The 25,835-nt window shown below is 39.5% G+C and overlaps 1 protein-coding gene across 6 annotated transcripts in view; it reads left to right on the top strand.

Moving 5' to 3' along the window:
• KLF12 (Kruppel like factor 12) overlaps window positions 1-25,835 on the top strand; it is a 236,074-nt gene that overhangs the window by 76,983 nt on the left and 133,256 nt on the right. For 5 of the 6 annotated variants that reach the window (XM_039548631.1, XM_039548400.1, XM_039548559.1 and 2 more), the window contains one exon: window positions 12,419-12,508. The exons of the other annotated variant lie outside the window; for it this stretch is intronic. In XM_039548631.1, the coding sequence (XP_039404565.1) occupies window positions 12,419-12,508 (90 nt within the window). The remainder of the gene's footprint in view (window positions 1-12,418; window positions 12,509-25,835) is intronic. 6 annotated transcript variants of the gene reach the window in all.

The raw sequence follows: 25,835 nt of genomic DNA, 5'->3' as shown, positions 1-25,835 counted from the left end.
TAATAGATCTAATCCATTAATTTTGCAAGTATTCTTTCATGTAGCAAATAAATTTAGAGTTCTGTTGCTTTTCAGGTACGTGACCAACTGAGAGTTGTCATTACTTAAGAAAATGCAACCAAAATCAAACCAAACTCCAAAATCAAAACAAGAACAAAACCACCATAAACTTCCAAACAGATGACAAAATACAAATGGGAACCACCACCCCTGAATGTTTCGGAGACCATTTTAAACTTAAAAATAAATGATGGTAGAATTTCACATTTTTCACTTAAGAGTGGATAATTTATTCTTGCTGGCACCAAACAGGTGATAAAATTACCAAGCTTTTTTCTAAAGATTTTGAAATTATGAATTCATTAATGTCTTCAGACAGTATAGAGTACACCTCTGCATACATAAAGCACATGCACATAAACATTGGGTGGAAGCTCTGTCTTGAAGGTGCTGAGCCAGGGGATGAACATTTTAGGAAACAGCACTAACAATGATGTAACTTGGGTGCTTTTCATCACAAAACACAGATTTTTTTAAGCTGAAGTCTCATGAGGAGTGATTTTTAAGAAAAGGTATGTTTCCATGAAAAAATTCCTAACATTTTTTTTTGCTTTATATGAAGTGGTGACTTGGCATGAGCTTTCAGCGTGGACAGCATTCTCATGAATCACCTACATTGATTGAGGGAATCACTCACCAAATTTGTGTCCAACATCATTCAGTGTCTGATAAACACTGCTCTTGAAACAGCTGTGGCTGTGATTTTAGTGGTGAGAATATTTTAGTAATGTTTATTGAATTTCAGCATCCAGAATAATGATGGAGGCAGTTTGTCTTATTATTCATGTTAGAGGTCTGGGTACCTTCAGAAAGATGCAGTACACATAACACCCTATGTCTATACAGAGATTGTTGTTTAAAAATATGAGCAGCCTAACCCATCCAGTTCTTGGGATGCAAAGTAAATCTAGTAAAAGCATTTTAGTCTATGCGAGACATAGCTAATGTGGACAGGAAATCGTTTTCATCATTTTACACAGTGTAACTAAGCCACGTGTTGGGTATAAATGTGATTTATACAGGCACAATTTCTTTTTATGTCCTAATGAGAAATGTTAAATATATTAGTATGACTTGGGGCTCGACACATGCTCTAAAGGCAGTGTATGATGCCAAGCAACCAATTATCTCCGTGCATTATTTCTTGAAAGCCTTGACATGGGTAAGGTCACTATACGTTTTTAAAGGGAGAATGATGCTGGATTGATACAGGATGAAAGGATGATACAAATAACAATACTTTGTTAGATCATCCTGCTGTGCAATGTATATATAATCAGGAGCTCTGACTTAAAGAACACTAATGAGGATTTAAAGACCCAGCAGGGCACATTTAGCAGTCACACATGGTTCTGTCAAATGCTTTTGCAAAGGGCACCTCTTATGCAAGGTACAGTTCAAAAGCAGGTAGGAATGAGTAGTTCTGTTGTATAGCTTGGTGTAATACTTCTCTGTGTTTCAGTGAGCATAAGAATAGGTTGCAGTGTGCTGATGCTTTGCCAGGTGCTGCTATTTGGCTGTGGTTTTTACCAATCATGACCCCAGCCAGGAGCAGTAGTACTCAGGGGCAGGCTGTATCACTGCTTTTTCAGCGACCGAATAGTCACTGAGAGGAACAAAGGAAGAGGGCTCTGAAGCTGTTATTTGAATCCATACTAAGCTGTAGATGCTGTGTGCTGACCATCTCATTTACCTCTACGATAAATGTCAGGTAGTGAAATCCTGCAGAAGAACAGACAGTGGCCTACCTAGCTTAAGGGACTTTTTGGCAGTGATCCGTATCAGGTACTTGGCAGAAGAATGTCAATTCATTCTGGAGTGCAGCTCTTGAGACTGGAATGCCATGGTTTAGGGCTGATTTAACTTCCATGTTTTTGGCACGTATTTTACATAAAAAAAAGATGTAAAAATACAAATGTGTTTTCTGTTAGAGCAAATGACCATCTACCTTATCTGCTTCTGCTTTCAATAGTCAGTAATGCATGCTTAGGGAAAGGATGTAGCAAGGCTGTTGTGTGAGTGATGGTATTGCCCAGTACTTCTTCCAAGTCTGCAGAAAATCTAGGACACACATACTTGCATAGCCAGAGGTTGTGTCTATCTTTTTGTGCTTGATGATAGCTCTTGGTAAACGAATCTTTAGAAAAGTCCAATTGTTTTTGAACCAATATCCAGCTCATCAGACAAGCAGACTTGTCACAAGACCAGCTTCTCTCTGTCTGTAAGTCATGGCTTCCAGTGCAAATCCCATGGTTTCCAGTTAGCACCTGCTTTGAGTAGGAGGTTGGACTGGAGACCTCCTGAGATGCTTTCCCACTAAATTATCCTGTGATCCTAAGAAAAACCCAGCTTGGCTGTACCATTCATTGTTCCCCCAGTTTTTCCATGGTATTTCATTCTGTAAAATGATGTGGTATAAATGAATTACGTATTAACTTGTCTTTTGCCTAGACACACACTCATGTATTTTGTTTATAACCTCAAATTTAATATAGCTGGCAAATTTGATTGGCTTTATATAGCAAATTTGGTATCTGCCTTTTAAAGAAGTTTTAATGAAAATTCAAAGTATCTGTTAAAAGTAATACTGTATGTGTTACTTGTATATCTCTTTTCTGACATTTTCCTGTAATTTTTATGGCTGTGTCTATAGTTACTTAAAATATTCGTTAATCTTGAAGTTTGCCATTATTTTAATAATTGGCAGTAGTTTTGTGCAGAGGACTTGTTTTTTAAACATGTTTGAGGAATCACAATTTTTCTGAGAATCTGTGGGAAATGCATGCTGGTGACATTTAAAACTTGTTAATTAGAAATTCTTAACACTTAATTAGAATTGCCTTTAAAATGGGCCTTAATTCTACCGTAATTTATTGCTTGTGGAATCTAATTTGACAGTTTTGTACATAAGCATTTTGGTCATTCTGTCTTGGGTAAGAAGGTACCTCATGTGAGTAGTCAGGTATTGGCTTAATCTAGCAGTTGATGCAACCAGTCTGAGAACAAAATGTTATTTTATACAAATTTTAAAGATATTTGGCGGATACTTACAAATTCTTATTCATTATTTCAGTTGCTTTGTATTACATTCACTAAGTGAACAGAAGTCAGGAGTTTTCCCTTCTTTGAACTGTGTTTTCCCTTTTTTTGAGCTTTGTACTACTCACTAGCTTTAATATTTTCCCCGGAGTTTCCACTGAAGCCTGCAGTGACCAGGAAACCTCAAACTGTTCTTGAATAGAACAGAGATTGGGTTGGGACAGGGTGTTAAACATTTGCAGTGCGGGAGTTTCATCACAGCACACACCCTTTCTTTAAACATGTCAGCATAAGCAGTGAGTTGGCTCTGTGGTGAGAAGCGTGTACAGCAATTGTTGTTACTCCATGTACATGTAAGGGGCAGGGAAAGGTCATGGAGTAACACTTAGTTTCTGGCATATAGTCTGATGTTTTCATCTGAGTGTGCAATCGTTCCGTTTTATTTAGTTATTCCTGTGTTATTTTGGCCTGTCTGTGAATCAAATGAGCTTTATATATGCTTTTGCTAACTGGCTGTGCTTCTGAGGCTGAGACTGTGGTCACAGCTCTAACTGGCAGCTGGAGCAGGGCCATTGAAAGAGCACTTGCTTTCACCACTTACTGCCTGTGGTATCTGTGACTTTGTACATGAACTGTGACAGATGGTTTCTGAGGTTCTGTGCGAACTGTCTGTGCACTTCGTGTGTGTGTCCTACAATACCTGGTGTTGGAAGGCGCAACTACACACAAGGTGTCCTCCTCCTCAAGCCTGCTGTTCCTGTCACGGGCAGCATGACAGGCTGAGCTGGAAGTGAGCCTTGGACTTCTGGGAACAAGTTGTTCTCTTACGGGTGCCATGTACTGCTCTGTCTTTAATAGTGAAAAACCCCAAAAGGTTTTAAAAATTGCATGTAAACAAAGTAAATCTGAAATAAATATTAAGGCTTAGCTGAAATTCCTAAATTTCAGTCATTACAAAAGCTGGCTTTTCCTTGTTTCTCTTTTAGTTCTGCCTGCATGTTCTCCCAAATCAGTGAGAAACAAGGAATTACCCTTACTTACCTGCTGTATAGAAGCAGTACCAGTTGCCTAACATTTCTGTGGCACAGCTGCTAGAAGGCACTAGGCATATTTAATGTCAGCATGACCTTATATTGCTCTCGTTCAGAGGACAGAGTTTTGAATGCTTATGTTGTATATAAGAAACCAGATTTTGGCTCTGACTGTCAATTTATTGCTATGTTGTATGCTAGCAGACTGAACACGGCACTTGGAGGAGCGGTAGTTCTGTTGCTGGGCTGAAGGGTTGGGTATGATCCCCATGCAGCAGTGGGACAGACAGTATTATTGGTAGTGTGTTTTTCGATTTGAAACACAAGATGGCAAGGGCCAGCGTAATTTCTGGAGCGAGTGATGATGCCCAGGCCCCTGAAACTGCTTATGCAGTTGTTTCACTGCTCCCTCTGGAGCTTTGCAGTCGTAGAGCTGGAGGCGCTGTCGCTTTGAGGGGATGGTCCCTTTGGACTGCACGGAATGATGGTGCCAAGCAGATCCTGTAGACAGCATCTTCTCTTCTTGGCAAAGAGCAAAGATGTTTGGCTTGCCACATAACATCCCGTGCACAAATTTTGGACTAGGCTGTGGCTACCGCTACATGCTAAATGTTCCAGCGCGCAAAGTCCACGTAATATCTGTCTTTATGGAACCAGACTTTGCACAGTGGCAGGTGGGGAAACTGTGCCAGCCAGCTCCCTGTGCTTTCAGCAGCTAATGTTGTGACCAGAGCACGTACAGTCAGAATTCAGAGTAAAATTGTACTCACTGAGTATCTGCTGGCAAGCTCCCGGGCAATGCCATTTAATATTCATTTGCTCAGCAAGGACAAAATAATCACAATTTAGACAACAGTGAAGGTAACCTTTAAGTAATATGTGCAAATTTGGTCAGTGTAATACTAGAAAAATTCTTTTATGTTTTCTGTTACAATTTTTTTTTGCCAGGTGGTGAGGTTTGCTTTTAATTTTAAGCCTTATTCTTCTTCAAACTCTCTTCTAAGCTCTTCTCCAGTTTCAAGGGCAGTTGACATAAGATAGTAGAACGCTGCTTTGGAAATTGAGCAGTAGTTTTTTGGAACCACTTGTCTTATAATAGTGGTCAGGGAGAAACGGCAATCTAAATCAATTACTAGGGGTTTTTTTTGGTGAAAAAGCCATGAGTTTTGGTTTGATAGTAGTCTTTACTACTTGTCTGTACTTCAAAAACCCAAAGGAGAAGCTGTCGAGTTCGTTTTACTATTACATATCATCAAGTGTTCTGAAAACATTTCTTTTAAAATAATTCTAGTATAAAGATAAATGTATTACATGCTTTTTGCACATGTACCCTTTCTTAAATATATGTCACTCCTAAATGATGGCTTTTTTCAGCTCTCTTTTTGGCAGAGAGGTTGGGCTTTTTTTTGTTACACAGGGCTTTTAAATGTACGATAAAGAAAATCCAGAGATACTTAATGAATCCATTGATATTCACAAAAATCAAATATTCTGTGAATGTTGTATTAGAAGGAAAACAATGAAGGCCTTAATGTTGATAAAAGTTAAATGTGAGGCTTTGGTGTAAGTACTGTTAGTTGTAACCTATTGTATCTGAATTCCATACTATAGGAAGGATCTGTAATTCTTTGTAGAAGCACTAAAACTGGCAGGAGAGCAGAGCTGATATAAAGGGATTTTAAGCTGTCAAAGCTGAAAGGGTTGCCTGCTGAGTTTGAGCAATAGCAGATTGGCCTCCAGTTGCCAATGCACTTGATGATCCTCTGTCACCTGGAAGCTGACCACATCTCTTCAGTTCTATTTATATTCTCTAAAACTAACTTAAACCCAAACTAATAAAAAAGATTTTAGCAACAAAATTTGAGATCTCTGTTCTGTTCACTGAATATTGTCTCTATTCTTTTCCTTGAGACAGATTTGTAAAAATATATTGCAAATTACAACATAGCTATTTCCTTAGGGATTTGAGTACTTCATAACTTTGGAAGTCTTCTGTTTACAAAATTAGTATTATTTTTTTCTAGAGATCTGGGAAATGGACTAGGAATTTGAGATGCTTGTGTTGCACGTGTACATCTTTGTACTGGTGGCAGTGGGATACAGCTGGACATGGTCTGGTACTTCTAGTGAGGATCTGAGCTGGGCAGCGTGAGCTGAAGACCAACCCGTGTATGTGCCTCAGGCACTGACAGCATCAAGTCACAGCTGCTGTTGAAGTCTGGGCTCTACCTGGCAGGCACAATTGTAATAAGAGACCACACTCAGAGGCCTTCCTAGAAAGCTTAGAGCTGGGATGCCTCCCTGTTCCCTGGATGCCATGCAGTTGAATGTCTGTGTCCCTTCTCACCAAAGAAATTTCATTTTGAATTGAAACGAACTTGAATCAACCCCACCCGGTTTCATATGAAAATGATAAGAAGTCGAAGGCTTTACTTCACTTTTTTCACGTGAATTGTTTTGGCTTTCCTTGAGGCATCAATAAAGGCAAACTGTAGTTTTCTGGTGAATTTGACTGAAAATTCAAGTTCAGAGTAAAGTACAGAACTACCGGAATCTCTGCTTTCATTATGAACATTTCACACAGCTATAGATATAATTACATATGATGAAGATCTTATGGCAAGACATGGGCTGTTACTCCCAATTCCCTGGCAGAACTCCCAGTTAAGTGATTTTCTTCTAGCCACATGAATGTAGTTTCTTTAACTGGTACGTTTCATCCTAGAGAAAACTGCATTTTAACTGAATAGCAAATCTCATTGTATGGTGTATATAAAGGTCTTCAGAAAACTGAGTTAGTCAACAATTTTCCTTGGCTTCCTCTCCCTATGGAGATTGTTATATTAGATAAGAGATGGTAATCTTTCATTCTTCTATTATCCCTTGAAGCTAAGAGAAAAAAAAACAATTTCACACTTTGGAAAACTTTTCTAGTCATACCCTTAAAAGGTTCTGCTTTACCTCGAGTGGATCACTTAACATTTTTTGCCTTGATGTGTTATGCTTTCTCTTGCTTTGACTGATGAATAACTTCAGTGTAGTAATGTAAGCAACGAGAATAATATGAATTTGGGTATGCGTGTTCGGAAAAATCAACAAGGTAATCTTATTTATAGGGCATATAACTGACACATGTTACTTCGTGGTTAGTTCAGTGGTGTTTCTAAGATGTCGGTATAAAAAAAGCAAGATACAAAAATTTGTGTTTATAAAAATTTGTGTTTATGAACTATCAAGAACATAGTTATAACAAAAATTACTTCAAGAATATAATGATGAATTAAGAAATTATTGCATGTACTGAAAACTTGTGTAAAAAGACCTAGATGAGGCAGGGGAAGTTTTGTGTCATAGCTTTGATACAGAAGGACTACCTCAAGGTTGTTCATGGCTCTTAGCTGTTCAAATGTACTCCCCTTAAACTTGAAACTTTCTGCTGTAGCTTGAATGCTGAATTTGAGACTGCTCTTCCCCCAACTGATACTTCATTTCTCAAAATCGAAATGTGTCATGTTAGAAGTTAAGTTTGTACAGAAGAGGAAGATTTGGGATGAAGCTGGGCCTGGGCAGAAGGGAGATGGGGGTGGAGGTGCTTAGTTTTAATCTTTGTTTCTCACTATCCAACTCTATTGGCAATAAATTAATTTTCCTCAAATCAAGTCCATTTTGCCTGTGTCCGTACCTCGTAAGTGATTTTCTTGTCTTTATCTCAGCTCCTAAGCTTTTCTGTATTCTATTCTTCCCCTATGCTGTTGAGGGAGAGGAGGAGTGCAACAGTGGCTTGGGTGGGCATATGGTAGATGGCTAAGGTCAAGCCCACCAGAGTTTTGAAGACTGAATTGTCAGCTGAACCTTTTAGGTCATCGTGGAGAAGGCTGAACCATCAGTGTCTCTGTCTTACCAGTGTGCAGCTCTTTGGCGAGACTAAGCCTTTCATTAGTGACAGCAGTAACCATCATCATCTACCTTGTCTCTGTGTGTTCATGAGTGAAACAAGAGGAGGAGACTTCCTTTCACAGTAAGGTAAATGTTTGTCAATTGATGCAGGAAATGTGAGGTCTGAGTTCTGGGTGCTCTGAAGCCTGAGCTCACTATGTTCTTCCTGGAGTTGCCTGGAGTAGGGCCTATCATGCTTTAGTGCTGAGCAGCTAGGTGTGAAAATTTTGGACAGTAGGAGAGACAACTGTGATGTGGGGTGGGGATATCTGGTTTCTGTCATCTTACGCTTAGAAGAAATCATAAAGGGGGTTTAGGGGTGTCTTAGGTAGTGTCTTGGAACAGGAGATCAGTTGTGGTATCAGATCCTCTGTGATTGTTAAAAGTTTCTAGTGTGATTCTCAAAATGTATGGCTTGCCCAAATGAAAAACTTGGCTACAAAACCTTAGCACTTCTTGTGGATGGCAAATGTCATAATAGTGTAATTCATAATTAAATAAACACTACAGGGTGCTGAGGGGGTTTGTATCAGCATGAGGTAATGAGATTTTGGGGATTTTTTCTTCCTCTAAAGTAGCCAAAGATAATTTGATTAAAAGTTGCAACGGAAAGTCATCGTCATTAAGAAAATGCCAGTGATGGTTGTAGAGGTGCTGTGCTGAAAATAGAGGCCTTTTAGGAGCGGGGAGAGTCTGGTTATTAAACTGATTGCCACAGCTTCTCAGAAGAGATTGTAAGCTTGAAAGCTTATCTGTCTTGTGTAACAACTGCTCTAATAGCAGTTGCCCATACGGACCTGGGTATGATTTGTGTTTTTAATTAATATTTCAAGGGAATAAATGGCCTAACGTGATTAGTGGCAGGTTCCAGCGGCTGGCACTGGGAAAGAGAGCATTATCTCTTTGAGGATGAGTTACTCATCCAAGAGAACAGATGTTTTGGTAAGGTCACGCAGTGTTTGGCTTGATTGTATGCCCAGTTTAGGACCTACATCTGCTATGTATACATCTGCTATTACTGCATATGTGGGAAAGGAGTCCACCAGGAGGACTGAGGTGGGAGACTAGAGAAGGAAGGGCTGTTGCACGAATTAAGGTATCCTTCACCTGAGCAATTTTGGGGGCTGGAAGTTAGCTACCACAGTTGATGAAGAGAATTGAGTGGCCTGAATAACGCATTGACTCAATACATCGCGTCACCAATGTCTGCCGGTGAGTCTCATGAGTGTCATCAGTTAATGTGGGCACTGGAGCAGCCTGGCCTCCCTGGTGGGGGGTGCTCCATCTGCTTGTCTGACCTTGGAAGCTCCTGGAAGAACTCAGTTGTATCTCCAGCCCCAGTGGGAGTAACTCAAGCCCCTTTGCCTTAGGTGACAGCTCACTGTATGCAAACCTCAACAATTATACCTGCATGTTTGCTGCATGGCTTTGAACATACTGTAGTGCAAGCACTGGTTATAGCAGTAGAGTGCCATTTGGAAGGATCAGCTCTCTGGGTGACTTTGGGCTGAACGTGTCATCCCTGTGGTGGTACACAGACTGGGTCTACTCAGCAGTGGCCCCCCAGATGTGTCACACAATGTACTTCAAGTTATAAATGCAGAAGAGATCAAATAGTTTGGAAATAATTTACTCCTGTGATTATTGCTCCTGTGAATTATAAATTACCCAAAAGCCGGAGCTGTTCGCAGCCAGAGTATTTGCTCTTCAGACCAGCACTCGAAAGGCTGCTTTTAAGAAATAAGATTTTTAGAGAACAAAAGGGGAAACAAACACTGCGAAAATTTAGTTAAATGTAAATGTGTTAAATGGTACATGAACTAGTCAGGTTTTCATGATTTATCAGTTTTAAACTTCAAAGGCTCTGGTTAGCTTGCATTTTTAAAACTAATGAGTTTATCACCGCCAGTGGGGAAAAATGGTTCAAGTATATCAGCTGTAAATTGGTACAAAGCACTAAAAGGGACATTAGCCTCTAATCAGATTCTAACAGTTCATTAAACCTGCCTTTCCTCCGTGGTGCTTTGTCTTCCCCCCTCCTTCTGCCTGTGCCTCCTGAGTAAGCCAGCCTCGTCCCTTTGCTCAGGCGGGTAAAACTTCCTCAGGGACACGATGCAGTATCAGCTCATCCTTCTTTGTCTGTGAGCTAAACAGCCTAAGGGATGTTTGATGATGGTGTATTCCTGATCTCGCTGTAAAATTCAACTGTGCTGCCTATAAATCAAGAAAGCAGAGGGACCTCTCAACTTGCAGAATAGGAACTGGGGGAGCCAGGAGTGCCACACTGGCTCCTGCTCTTTATCCACCTCAAACCACATCCAAACTGATGGGGCTCAGTGACACCTGAGATCTGCTGCTAATAAGTAAACAGTGTGCTGCCCTTGCTGGGAAGAAAGATGTAAAGCTAGGCACAATTTCATCCAGCTTATTTGTGGCATCAGAGACCCTTCCTGCTTTTTTTCCACCTCATGCCTCACACTGAATAAAGATCAAGGTGCACAAAATAATTTGCTCAGCAAACATAGGAAGGACTTGTTTTTCTTCCTCTTCCTGTTGTGTCAAGCTTAAAAAGTACGGTAAATGCACAGCAGTAACATAGCATGGACTGGGACATCTCAATAGCTTGACTCGTTTTCATTCTCATATGTTTGAATGCAGAGGTGTCCTGCTGAAAATTACTTGTTTGATCTGAAATTTTATAACTCTAAGCATTTAGAGCTTTTATGAATTATCTAAATCTACTTTTAAAGCAAAGAAATAGAGATTGCACTTTCTTATCTGTTTCACCATCAAGTTTCTGCCTGTCCTGTAGTAAGTAACCACAGCTCTGAGTGCTAAAATACACAGGGTTCAAAGTGAGGGTGACAGAGATTTTAAGCAGGTCATTTTCTCTGCTTGTGGCACCATGTTGGAGCATGGGCATATCAGTTTCCCTTCTTTTCAACATGTTATTTAAATTACAGTAATGGAATATACAAAAATAAACAGTTTCTGCAGTATTTATATCCTGGAAAGTAGAGGTCCTGGGATGAGGTGTATTGATTGGAAAAAAAGAAAACATTTAAAATAATTTAAGTTTTTAAAGCGTGTTTTGGAAGCTCCATTAGGATAGACCATTTTCCTTAAAATTCTGCTGAAGCAACCATGGTAAGAAGGCTGTGAATGCATTCCTTATGAATAACGGTGCTACGCAGTGCTGAACGGATCTGCTGCCTGTGAAACACATGGAAAATGTTTTTTTCCATTCTGGTGCAGTTACTGAGGACTACGAGGTACCAGAGCAGAGGTGAGTTTCCAGTCTAGAGCTTGGCCTTCCAGACACATCTGCAGATTAATAACTTACTGTGAATGAGTCATTTGTAAGTGATGTGTGCTTCAGTTACGTTGTTTGAAAAACAGCCGTGATGTCTCTGCATTTCTGTACCACTGACCAAAGTGTCTGGATTTGTAAGGTCCCATTCTAGCTTGAAGGATAAAATGGTTTTTATTCTCTCCATGTTGTCCAAACTAAAGGGCAGCTGAAGACACTTGCTTTGAAACACCAGCCTTGAGCTTTGGCTGGAGAAAAAATTGGTTCAGGTTGAGGTACTGTTTGAACTGAAGGCACAAGAGGTTATTTTGTATGTCTTCATAAACTGCTCCAGTAACAGCAGGATGAGAACTTTCACAGCAGGAATGTTGATTCAGGGAAGTACAGTTCTGCAAATTCTTCTTCATCTTGAAGCTCTTGGCATATATTACACATAACTACATGGACAGTGTATGTTTTTAACTTGCTTTTTTATGTCTTTGTCTCAGAGGTGTGTGGAGATTTTCATTGACAAATGCTGATAACTTTATAAGACAATGATAAGAAATTTGTGGAATCGTAGATGTGTGTTGATTTATAATGTGTGTGGGTACAGGCCTTCACTGTAACGTCTCTCCATACAAGCCTGTGCTTTCTCTACCAGAAGTACAAATGTTTTGACTGAAATCAACTATGCCTAAGTATACTGCCAAAACCTTCAAACTGTTTGACACCACTGCTTTCCTCTTCAGTTCTAAAGCAAGGAATTCATATACGTGTACCTGTGTGATTAATTTAAAGTTATGAAATAGTAATTGGAGATGATTTTCCCTTGTTGCTTACAAAGGCTTAGTTCTCTTTTAAGGATAACTGAAAGTATGATTTACTGTTTTAACAGAAGTAGTAACTTGGCAGCTACTCCTTGAAATTACTATTATATCCTCCTCGTTAATTTCCACTGAAAGAAGCATACTTCTATAGTATCACAGAAACTTAAACCAATGAATTGAAGCAAGTGTTCTTTTCATAATTTTTTGATTAACCTTGTCCTTTTTTGCCTTAGGATATCAGCGCCTTTGAGAACAGAATGTTAATGCTTGATGGGATGCCGGCAGTCAGAGTCAAAACAGAGCTGCTGGAATCCGAGCAAGGGGTAAGCAGAGGTTTGTGTGACCTCACTCTGGTAACCCTTCCCCAGATTCTCTGTGGTTAGCTGTCCCTCCCATTTTCTTTTCTATGTTTTTCTTTATTTCCACTCTTCTGGAGCATATTTTCTTGGGAGTTGTACTGGTGAGCATCTAGTCTGATCTGCTGGGAGCACAGAACAAAACTCTGCAGATGACTTACTGAAATCATCTGGGATAGCTGAGATGCTCTTGGTGAAATTTTACACCTATTAAAAAAAGGTGCAGTTTAATAAAAGAAAAAGGAATAGATTGCAGTAAAGGAAGCCAAATTCATATGTCTGGGAAGTCCATGTATGTATGTATGTATGTTTCCTATTCTGCCTTCTGGGGATATTTGCTGTACTGTGGTTGTTTCATCCTTTATATGCTTGTCCTATTCCAGTTTCAGTTTGTGGAAACCTGCTCTCTCTCTGGTGAAATGCACTTGTTTATCATTAAGATTAAGAAGACTAGAAGCCTCAGATGGTTAAAGCTGATGCCATGTCAACTGCTGAATACTGGACAGAGCATGTATTGGATTTTGAATTTTTTTGCAGAACTTGGCACTGGAGTGACAGTTTTTAGGAAAATGGGGGAGGGTATTTTCTTGCATATGTGGTAAAGTGATTGTAGATTACAGCAAGAGTATCTGTATTTAATGGATTTTTTATCATGAAACTTTGTTTCCTTGTATACATCATGTTATTCCAAAGAACCTAACCCACTTTACTAATCTGAAGACATATGCCTTCAACAAGCAGCCTAATAGAAGCAGCAATGCTATTGCCTTGTAGGGAAGGGCTTTTGCCTAATTCTGTATCTTGGCTTTTTCCCTTTCTGCTATTTTCTCAGTTATTTAATTGAGAATTTAAGTGCTATGGAAGAGAGGGAATTAACTTTCAGGATGACTTAACTTGAAACACTTGCAAGGAAATACCAGTTACTCAGGGCGTTTTTGAGGCTTTGAGAGGGAGAAAAAGGTTGGCATTTAATCAAGTTCTTGCTCACCTCTGCCTTCCTGACACCAAATACCCTCAGAAATTACTCCATTACAATTACTCCATGAATGTAGTTGGTGGGAATGTAAAAATTGAACTATTGTATGAGCCATGATGATGAAAAGACAGATCCATTTCTAATACCTTCTGGATGCTTTGCATTATGCCTTTGTACGTAACAGAAATGTTTCTCTACAGTGTTCAGAAGACAAAGGTTCCATTGGCATTTGCCTTTGTTCAGTTTGAAATAAATTCTGTGCATGATACATATTGCTGGGTCCTTTATGAAGAGTACTTCCTTTAGCAAAGCGTGAGTTGATTCTGGAAGACCTATTTGGTGTCTTAGGAACTGAAAGGAAATGAATGATCTATATAATTTTTTAATTTCCTTAGAGTTTTTTAATAAAATTTTATGGACTTCTGTATAAGCAGAAAATGATGTCATTTTTTCCCCAGTGACTGAGCCATTGGACAAAGAGCTCGTTTGATTTGGAATTTTATGCACTTTGGTACTAATTAAGTAGTGTCTGGTCAAGAGTCTCTGGCACCTTTATGATTCTTCATTAGGGAACAATCAATAAATACAAAATGAATTCTCCAGTTCACTAACAGGGGAGCTGGCCATTAGGATGGCAATTTTCCAGCAAACAGCTTAAACTCTAAAGAGAGCTGGTTGAAACAGATGTTTGGCATGTACTTCGGAGACTGCTTTGAATATGTAGATGTTGGTATACATAACAGAGACAAGTGTTTGAAGGATGTGATTACCAAAATCAGCACGTGGAGCTGTTTGGGAAGATGAATATCATAACTGGGAGGCAAGAAGTGGGAACTGAAGTGTGATCCAAGTTGTAAGAATTTGAAATTGTGGTTTCTGCCTGTGTTGTTACAGCACCCAAAGTCCCTAGAGTTACGCCTCCATCACAGCATACGTGTGTACAGCAAGATGTGACTTCTACTTTGAAAATTTGGGAACTAAGATGGCATTTTGAGTCTTCTGAGTGTAATAGCCAAAGCTTCATCACTTCAGAGCTGAACACCAGACAAACCTTTCCAAAACCCAGAGGAAAACATTTGGGTTTTTGCTGTTCCAGCTCGGTGTCAGCTGTTGGCTCTAGGTTTGCTGCAAGGGCAAAAGTGAGACATGGCTTAAGGGTTATGAAAGAAGTGTTTCATCTGTGATTGGAGAATCATGAAGGTGGTATCAGTTGTGGAGGAGGGAAACCAACAGGGTCTGGAGCACCAGTGGCCCTCAACCAGGATGGTGAGCACTCCTCTATCAGACCAGTGAACAGTGAGTTACCATGTTTTCCCCATGAGGCTTTAGGGTGCTATTGTCTTAGAAGGGTTACAGGACTGCTTTGAGTTGTCTCTGCTGTAAGTATGAGTCCATATTTCAAATAAACATCTTCTTGATTTTAAAGAATTTTTTAAGGATATATGCCTGTTTCTTGTAGGAATATTGGATGCTTTTCTGCAGGACACATGAATATGTCATCCAGAAAAGGTGTTTTCTCTGTAGTTGTGCCTTGGTTAACTCTTCCTTGTGATTCATGGCCTCCAAGGTGGGCTTCACAGACAGGACCTTGCTGGGGGAATTTGGGTGTTGTTTGGCCATTCATGAATGCAGGACTGTGTTGCACACCCAGCTGGTCCTCCCCTTGATCTATTGACTAAAGAAGTAGAAAGTACCTAGCTTAGCTTTTTTTCTAAAGTGAACAATGATCATTGCAATACCTTGACAACATGAAAGTAAAAAAACTCAGAAAAAAGGAACATTACCTTTCCTTTTATACCTACAGCACCAAAATGAAAGTACAATTGGAGAAAAGAAGTTTTTATATAAACAACACCAGCCTTTAACCTTAAGTTACTTTTTCACTTACTTTTTTGTGACATACAGCTGTGGTGAAATAGGCACCATCTGGCCATATGCATTTCATTCATAAGAAATTCATCTTCCCTGTACTGCTCTGGGCAACTTGGTCTTCACCAGGTTGTCTCTTGACTATGTATGGTGGTAGTAGAAGTCACCCATGATGTAGATGAGAACCAGGACAGAGCAGACACTAGCATTTCCTGCTGTATTTGGATACCAAGCTAGGCAATCAATCAGCTGGACAATATGCCCTTGTTGTTTCTTGTTTTCTTATTGGAGACTTCAGTCTTTCTGCAAAAGAGATTAAGTATAATGTAAGGTTCTTCTCTACCCTTTGTGCATGAGCTCTAAGATCTTTAACTTTTGTTAAAGTTTGTTTTGTATTGAATGTTTTGTTTTGTTTTGTTTCATGATTCCTCTGTGTCTTTCACTGTGTTTGGGTGCTCTGCCCACACCAGGGCTGCTGATACCACTGAAAAGTTTTAAGAAGTTTTCTTAAATAGTAGTATTTCAGTCCTTACACTGCACAAGTGTTGCTTATCTAGAGCAAGTGAAGGTGGGTTTAAAATGCAATACCGCAGAAGGAATAAGCAAAGAAAGTGTAGTCCAGCTGAGATTTTAGGGTAGCCCTGGGAGAATGAAACTGTGTGAACTACTCCCAGCTGCAAAGCAGCCCGGTCTCTAGCTGATTCTGAAAGGAAATTGGAGCTGACATTTCAGCTACGCCCCATGCACTAGATCTTTGGAGCCTGTGACTGGAGAAGAGGTGAGCAGGACTCTGGAACTGCAGCCTGTATCGGTGCCGTGAAGACAAACCTTTACCGACGCAGATTTAAAAGACACTGAGTTCAAGTTAGATCATTGTGGGAGAATAGGATTTAGGCAGTCCATAAGGAAGACTTGCCTTATGAGATAGGGGTTGCTAGTTAGATTTGGAACAAAGAAGTATTTACAAGGGAAATGGATTTTCTCTTTGCTTTGGAAAAAGTTAAAACAGTTCTGCATTGTTTTATTGTCGCCAATTTAGAGTAGTTTAATGATTTTTAGAAGGCCATCAGCATTAGCAAGAACACATGCTTATTTTTCCAGTGAACTACTGTCCTTAATTTTGCACAGGACATTTAATGCAGTCTATTGTTTGAGGCTTCAGGAAGACACAGTGCTGCTTTAATGACTTTATCACAAATGAAAAAAAGACATTACATAAAAGATATCGCATTGCCCTTTAACAAGCCTTCATTATTATCTCCCCTACTGTGGAACAGGAGCTAGCATTGCTAATAAATTGGGAGAATTACTTTAGAAATGTGAATTTGCTTATCATTTAATATCCTCCAGTGACCTACAGCTTTAGATCTTTTGGGCTGCAGTAAAACCTTTGTCTTGTCAGTTATCAGCTTCAAAAGAGGATGTGAAGAAGGTGATCTCTCCCCATGAGGCTGAAGGTGGGATACTTCAGCAGGAAAAAAACCCTTCATTCTTGTCTGTGCCAAAAACTATTCTGGAAGTAATACTTCTCGTTACAAAAATGCATGGAAGCTGGATTAATATATTGGTAATAGACACTGGGTAGAGAATTTATTAGCTGGTGGCTACTATTAAGAAGTTAGGATGGATAGTGTTGACTGGCTTCAGTGTGAGGTTTGAAAGTCCTGCTAGTCATTGCAGAATGTGGCCCAGTTTCTAAAAATTGGTAAATGTGTCTGACTTAGTGTTCAGTTGCACTTTCTCAAGTATTTGCTGAGTTGGGCCATAAGCTTTTGTTAAAAGGAGATATAAATGTGGGACTTACATCCCACAATCAATCTTCAAATACAGAGAATGATGAACCACTAATTTTCATCAGTCTTTTTGTTTCCAGATCTGCAGTCTCATCTGTTCCTTTGCCTGCATTTTGTCCTCTCAAATCATCACTGAAGGATTATATATCCTACTCTGAATTCTCCTCCTAATTCTTCTTGATCTGTCTCCATTTGAATCACTTATCATGACTGAATTATCAAAAGAAATTATTGAAATGACAAAAGCCTTTAACAAGCCAATATTGTTCTGTGTCTTTCATAGCCAGCCAAATTATCTTGTTGTCTCATATCTGAAGAATGCCATCCTATCCTTATGTTGTTACATACATAAACATGTTTTACTTCAGCCTGGGTAATAGTGACATAAATATTTTATTTTTAAAGATTTCCAAAAATACCTATTCACGTTCAGTTGAGAATAGTCTCAGTGACAAAGCGTGCTCTGTGACTGTATGGGGAACTGTTTTGCGGTGATTCATTCAGCTTGGGTACATTCTTTGTATTAGTAGAAGAAAGAGCACTTCTGGTATTTGCTGTTGTCATTTGTGAATTCTGCTTCCTTCAATTACTTATTTGTTTTCTGAATTACTTAATGTTTAGCATGACTGATTTGGGGAAACAAGTTGCGTATGGACAGTGCACATGTATCAATCTCTTCTGCAAAGAAAGCCCTTCTTTTACTATCTGTTGGTTTTCTTCATCTTGCAGTAGGCATCACTTCAGGAGTGATACTGAGGTGTTAGAATCACTGCTGGTACAATTCATTGGTTGCTTTACAGTGCCGTAAATGTAGGATATTCTTCAGAAAGAGAATCAAGATCTGACTCCAGAACCAGGAAGGACCTAACTCACAGGGCATGATGCAAAGCCATGTGAGTTGTACCTAAGGAGATAGAGCTGTATTTTCTGAGCACTGCTGAAGGTTGTGCTTGCAGCCCAGAAGGGTTATGTCAGTTGGATTAATTAAGTCAAATCAAGCATTGCAAACCAATGAATACTGCAGATGCTGTTTCATGTTGCTTGGAAGCTTGCATGAAAAAAAAAGGTAGCCAGCTCCTACATCTTCGCTGTCATCCTGGCAGTCTTGTTCAATCCATTGCTGGTGACTCAATGACATTGGAGAGGGTAGGGTCAACTGATCACTGGTCCAAGAAAAACCTAACCCAAACGCAGAAAGGGAGTGGCTGTATGCATCCTGCAAGTCATACTTGTATGTGAAATCATGGATATCGTCTATTATATGGAGATGGGGAGGGTGGGAAAAAGATTGTGGGTGCTGCTTTTGCTTAGAGCTGGTGACCTGTATCTGAAACTACATCCTGAGACATCTTTACTGCTTCTCAGACCCAAACTGCCCGCTTTGGGCATGTTTCTGCACTGCTGCATTGCCAAACACTGAGTCTTCTCAGTGTTTCATGTTCCTTAGTCCTTTTGAAGTCAGCTCATGTGTAGAGAGCCAATGGGTTTTATCATGGATGTAGGTGTGGTTTCCTTACTTGTTTCTTTATGTTTTTTTCCCTCTAGGGATCAGACTCAAAAATGCAATGGAAAGGTAGTAGATTTAAGACTAATAGGAAATGATAGCTTAACCACCTCACCAGGCAGTCTTTTTGCCAAGTTAACCAAGACTGCAGAATAAAAATGCAGGTGGGGTTGTAAGATGTATGATGCTGTCTGAAATTCACACTAAGTGAAGTATCCCAGATCCTCTGAGACTTAATTTACTGACCACTATCTGCCATTGCTTTCCTTTCCTCAGCAGCTAAATTGACTGTTACAGAGCACAGGAGGGAATGTGCTCCTTAATCTGTCTGGTGGTGTTTGTTGTATGTATGGTAGAAACAGGGGGATTTTCACTTGTGGGTGAAAACTTAATTGTGTGAGGCATTGTACCAATAAAGGGTGGTCCTAGGGTATCTAGGTTTAATTAATCAGAAGTTTAGACTGTCTTTTAATGGCCTTCTTCAGATATTAGTGACTGTGCTTATTAGGAATTCAGCAGCAAGTGTAAAGGAGTGAGGCAGAGGAATACTCTGATCCAAACAGCGTGTGTTTAGCCAACAGTGCCATGCCCAAAAGAGATTTCCAATGTCTATAGTAATAGAAGGGCAGCAAGAAGATGATTTCACTTACAAGAAATATAGATTTTTATGAAGAACTATTTGGTAGAGGAGAAGGATAATACTTTGTCTGCCAAGACTGGAGTAAGTTTCATAGAGAATGTGGGATGTTACCCAGAAACTTAACACAGCTTAATATTGTTAGAGTTCCATGGGAGAATCACAGTTACAGAATATGTATGTTAAATACATGAATTGATAAGTTTTATGTGCTCATATGGATTGGAAAAATAATGTTGCCTTTGGGAGAAGAGAAGTTGACCCTTTGATTGGAGCATAGTGTTGAAGTTCATTGTGAGATTATAGTTCGGTTGCTGTCTATCCCCCATCAACTATTTTGTGAGCTCACCTTCAAGCCAGTTTGCTTTTTGATGATGTATGACCTCTCAGCTTGCTCTGCTACCCGGGCTTATGATGGGACTCTCCTGGAAGATTTATTCAGCTGAGAAACTGGGCATAAAGAAAGACAAGCATGATATATACAAGCTGTATATGTGTCGGTTACTGTGAATCCTAAGTCTACATTTTGGGTTGAAAATTGATTCTTTCTTCAAAATGTGAAAGGTCAACCTTTCTATTACTTCACAAAAGAAGTCACTGAAAATAGTTAAAAAAAAATTTGCAAGAAAAATTTTAACCATCCAAATAACTACAATTAATCTGACTCCCCTTGATAACCCCAGTTCCAATGACTCTTGTGTGCCCTCTATTTCATTCTCTTTGGAGAATCTAATATTGACAGTTTATCTGTAATTTTGATTGAGTTTGTAATCCTAACTGAGGAACCAGTGAGGTATGATTTTTGCTCTTACACATCGTGCCAGAAGGGTATTAATGCTGTAGTCATGGAAGCTCAGAACATGCCATATATCAGCTGGTACACAGCACTGTATTCTAAAATCCTGTTGCACCTCTACCTCAAAACTCACCATAGGTCTGTGTTGTTTCGTGTCACAGTGCAGTGCAATTCTAAGATATAGCAATGAGCATTTTAGACTTCATATGTGGAACTATTATTGGCATATGAAAAGCAGTTACTCTTGTCTGGTAACTCACCTGCTTGGGCATCTGAAGTTTAGTTCAGGTTGCAATGGCAGTGAAATTCAATAGGTTACAAGTGTACCTAGCCCCTCTGTTCCTATTAAGAAACTGAGGAAGGTGAGTTAGGTAATCGTGCTTTTCTTGAAAGAAAGCTGCCTTGAATTACCTCATGTTTACTTCGGTCTACGATCATATATGTGCATGGGTAGTGCAGGCCTGCTGGTGCATGGTAACTTCTTTGTGGTCCAGAGCTCTTGATTAAAGATGTTTTCTATTGAAACATCTCTGTGAAATAATTGTTAATCACAAAATCTATAAGTTACAGTTACTTAGCTAGGAGAAAAGTTAGTCATTGTGTTTGTTTGTTCTACTCTCAGGTGAGTTTAATGGAATTTTTGTGTTTTAATGCTCATTAGAGTAGTCAGGTCATTATGGCAGTCTGTATTTTGCTCACCAGGGCACGTTCGTATGTTCAAAGTAGAAATCAGATGGAAGTGACTGGGCTCTTGTCCTTTCCCTTTGACTTGGGTAAAGTGAAATATTTGCTCTTCCTGGTTCTCAGTTTGGTAATTGCTATACTGTATTTCTTTAAGAACTCTTGAAGTGAGAAGTATTGTGTAAGTGTGCATTGTTACTATATTTTTATTATATGGTGGCTAGCCCAAGAGAAATAAGCATAAGCCAATATAACTCAGTAATTTACAGTATCACAAATGCTTCAGCAGCATAAGACAAATGCCATTATGTTATGATAGTACCAAAATTATTTTAATCCTTGCTGTTGGTTATGAGAAGGGATTACTTCTACTTTTCTCTTGTTCATTGATATTCTGTTAGCTTTTCTTTTCTGTTGGAGGTTGTTTTATAAACAGTCTTTTTAATGTATATTTTACTCTTTTTCTGTATCCTGCTGGGGAAGTACTGAAAGAGCTGTATATATTTTTTAGCATCATTGGCTTTTTTCGTTATTTCTCCCTGTAGAGTCGAGTCCTTACATAAATTACTTTAAAGTTTCTGTTTTCTTGAGTTTTTTTTTTTTTTTTTTTTTTTTTTGTTTGTTGGTTTGGTTTGGTTTTTATTGTTTTTAAGTTCCCTTCACAATCTCCTCACTCTCCTCCTCTCCCCACCCCCACCCTGTTACACATTGTGAGGATGAATATTTAATAAACTGTTATTCAGGCTGCATCTGCTTTGAGACATCCTTTTACAGATGTTGTTACTGCTTGGTTGCATCACTTAAACATACCAGAAAACCGTAGGAACCAGAGGCAGAAAAAGCCAGCAGCAACCAATGCTGGTGTTTGTCCTGTCCTGCCGGCACAGGTCGCTGCTCATGCCTGCCATTGCCCAAGGATATGGAGCCCAAGCAGATAAGGACGGTAAGACCCAGCCCATCGGGGTGGGCAGGGAACAAGGAAGAGGAGGAGAGCTGCTGAGGATGCAGTGGAGGGAGGACAGGTGATCTTCCCAAGCAAGGCTTGTTCATGGAAAGGATCGTGTCAGATCAGCCCCCCCAGCGCTGTCTCCTCCAAAAGGCCTCAGTTCCCCTGGTTCCTGGAGGGAACACCAGCCATGCAGATGTCACATGCATCCTGCCTCCTTGGGCTCTGTTGATGTTTGTAGCTTGTTTCCTACTTTCGTAATATATGCTAGAGATTGGTACTGATACTGAGACACTGACTTTGGCTTTGATCTTCCTCTGTGATGCTGTGTGTAGAGTTTATGTCATTGCAGTGAGGGAGTTACTGGAAATTCTGTAGCAGTCATATCAGTTTGTCCTTGGAAGACAGCAGCATCACCCTCTCCTGTCTGGGCTACAGATTTGCTCGGTTATGTTTTTAACATAGTAGATGCCCTTCCACGACATTTTTCGCTTTCTTTGATAGCTTTTTGCCAGTTTCTAGCACCTGTCACACATGGTAGAAGAAGGTGCTGCAAGGATATTGGTGAGCTGTATCCCCTTTCAGCCATGAACCCACATTTTCCTTGTTCATCCTTGTACTGCTGATGTAGTGGTAGAAATTCTTGTTGCCTTTGATATTCCCTGCAAGTCTGTCCTCCAGCTGGGCTTTGGCTTTCCCAACACTACCCTTGTGTTCCTGTGTGGTATTTGTGTGTCCATCCTCTTCTTGCTCCTCCTACTATACTGCCTTTTTGTACTGGAGCTCCTTCATGTGTTTCATGTCTCCTAAACTGGTCTCCTGATGCTTCTTGCTTTTCTGAGTGGTTACATATACTAGTGTTGTACTTGGATCTCCTGAAATACCTTGAAGTTCTCCTGTGCTGTTTAAGCCTTTTAGAGGTATCTCTCATGGGATCCCACTTAAGTTACCTGAGAACTTCTGCTCTCCTGTAGTTGAGAGTCTAGATTCATCTGGACTAGATGTTTGTTAGTACCATTCTTTCTTCACTCTCCTCAGGCTCTCAAACTCCATTGCTTAGAGGTCATCACATCCACTGATTACCACAGCTCCACCTGTTCTCTTTCCACACAAACAGTGGTTGTTTTGGGATTTTTTTCCATATGGGATATTATGAGAATGCAGGCATGATCACAGTGCACCCGATGAGAGGTGGTTCTTAGGCATATAATGGCAGCTGTTACCATATACCTCCAGAAGGCACAAGCAAAAAGCAAGCATACAGCAACAGTGTCCTGGTATACCAGCCTGTACCTGTCAGTGTGCAGCTGGGGACCACATGAGCAGAAGGTGACGTTTAGTATTGCAAGTGTTCACTGCTCGTTGAGCTCCGTGGAGATTCCCCTGATAACCAGAGGCTGTGCTGTAGGTTTTGACCTGTAAAACCCTGTCTTGCACCTGCCTACTGCCATCCTGAGACTGCAGTAGGAGCTTAAGATGTAGTGGTATAAACGGTGGTGGCAATGAGAGCATTTCCTGTGACAGACTCTTGATTTATTTTCCCATTACTTATAGTAAAACAGAGTTGTGGATTTCTAGGGAGTCCATAGGATGAGGTGTCTGGGGAGGGCAGAAGCTATGGTGTTGAGAAAAAAAGACTTGAATTTTTCTTCCTTCAGCTACTGAGTATTGTGGAACAATGCTGTATGATAACTTCACGGTACTATAAACATTATGTTTAATAGAGTACTTAGGGCATTTATACTAATATGTTGTTCTATTGTTGAGTAAAAAGCAGTAATGTTATTGATGGCTTTCGACAAAAAAAAAAGTCCTATGGAAGTAGTAGTGGTGTGGGCCATGGTTTTTATGGTAGAACAGCAGTTTGGGAAGCTCGTGTCCACTGTTAGCTCCTCTGAGGTTGTTCCAGTGCAGGGATGTGCTCTAAGCTAGGAAGAAAAATAGGGAAAAAACCAAAACACCTTTAAGAGTTTTTCCTCTCTAAATTCGGGTTATTTTACAGATCCAGGTTAAGGTGTAGGTATAAACTGATTAAAATGTTAGATCTGCAACATCCACAGTTCTGTGTGATCTGGAGGTTAAAACATGCTGTGCAAACATGGCGCAGAAAACATTATTGATTTTCATGATAGAAAACTTATAAAACAGCACAGAGAAATAGAATAGAGGCCAAAACAGTCTCATTGGCTTCTGAATAGTATTCATTTTACAGAATAAGCTAAAAAATCCAGAGTGAAAAGGTAAGTATTACTTATGCCTGGTCTTGGAAAACAGTTAATAGTTCGGCTTATTGAAGCTTGAGTTTCTTTCCTTTGTTGCTGTACATGTTAGTTTTCATGAGTGGATTTAGGCTGAGTGACTTGAAATATGCTTAATTTTTTCCCCTGAATAACCATTCGCAGTATTGATGGGATAAAGAGATAGTTTAAGACAACTGTTAACATGAAATAAATGTGTAAGTTGTTAGTATTGAATACCCAAATATTAATTTATTCTTAGGTTAAAATTCCATAAATACTTCAAGTCTAAAAAGAGGTCACCTTGAGTTTCATAACAATTTTACTGTGTAGATTGTGACCTTACTGTAGTAAGAAAAAAGAGTAAGTATTTCTTAAAGGCTAAACAGTAATAAAATAGCTGCCTTCTCTAGAAATTCAGTAGCTTTAAATGGATTATGGAGGGACACTTGCAGCTTCTCTTAAATTGGTGTTGGCAAGTTTGTCTGCAAACCCTAAGCTGAAAAGACACAAAACAGTACTCAAAGTATCATAGAATCATTACGGTTGGAAAAGACCTCCGTGATCATCAAGTCCAGTCTTTGACCTAATACCACCAAGTGCACTAAACCGTATCTCAAGGTGCCATGTTTCCTTGTTTTTTGAACACTTCCAGGGATGGTGACTCTACCACTTCCCTGGGGATCCTGTCCCAATGCTTAACCAGTTTCAGTGAACAAATTTGTCCTAATATCCAACCTGATAAAGTAAATCCAAATCACGTATACAGAGCATAAAATATCTGGTCCTCAGTGGAAAGCATGCTGTGAGCTTGTTCTTGAAATTCAATATTAAGTATTGAATACTGAATATTAAGTGTTCAGCAGAGAATGTAAATATCTGCTTGGCTTTTAAGAACTGAAGGAGTTCTGTTACTTACTCGTGGCACTAACTCAAGGCCAGGGTGTACCATGCAGGAACCTTAAATCTGTAAAAACTGCTACCATAATCTCTAGAAGTCTTTAACGGTCTTTAAAATAATTGAAAGAAATCAATTGGATTAAATATCCTTGCATTTTAAGGCAGAGTAATGTATGACGTGTTAGGTAATACATTATTAACATAATACTTGTTCTTAGTTTTGTTTAAACTCTTCTGTTAAGATAATGTGCAGTACATCTACAGCAAAGAAGGTTTTTGTGAAGTAGTGAATTTTAAATATTCTTTATTGACTGATTTTATTCATATCAAATGCCGGGATGAAGCGTGTATGAGAAGGTTTATTGTTGATTATGTACCCTGATTTTTTAATATGTTTCTTGCTTTCACTCAAATGATTTCTAAAACCATATTATGTCTAAAAAGATAAATGTTTTTGTTGTTATCCATTAGTTAGTGGTGAGGGCAAATTATATCAGCAAATGTAGCTGGAGTGCATACTCTGTTAAGCTAACTTTCTGTTTAAAAATTCCATAATAACATTAGATGAATTTGCCTTGCTCAGTTTAAAATAAGGGAAAATACCTTTTGCCATCTAAAAGATGGATGATGTAGGTCAATAACTGAGCCCTGACCATTTCTCTGGTGTGTTTAGGAGTTGCTGTTTACATTGAGTGTGTTCCTGAACTGCTGCTCCGTGGTGTAATGTCATTGCCAGAGAACACGATGACTGTGCACACCCATGGGTGCCAGATGCAATTTAAGTAAAAGCCCATGTGAAGGAGTATGGTATAGGCAGTAATGGCATGAAAGGGTGAAGATGGATCAGTGATGCTCTGAATCCTTGGGAACTGAAAGTAGGCAGAGGGATAGAAATTCATGGTGGGAATATGTTGCCATGCCAACCAAGTAATTTCTCTAACAGGAGGAAACTGGT

Source organism: Corvus cornix, chromosome 1, assembly GCF_000738735.6.
Source record: "Corvus cornix cornix isolate S_Up_H32 chromosome 1, ASM73873v5, whole genome shotgun sequence".
NCBI lineage: Eukaryota > Metazoa > Chordata > Aves > Passeriformes > Corvidae > Corvus > Corvus cornix.
This window is presented reverse-complemented; position numbering and strand designations above follow the sequence as displayed.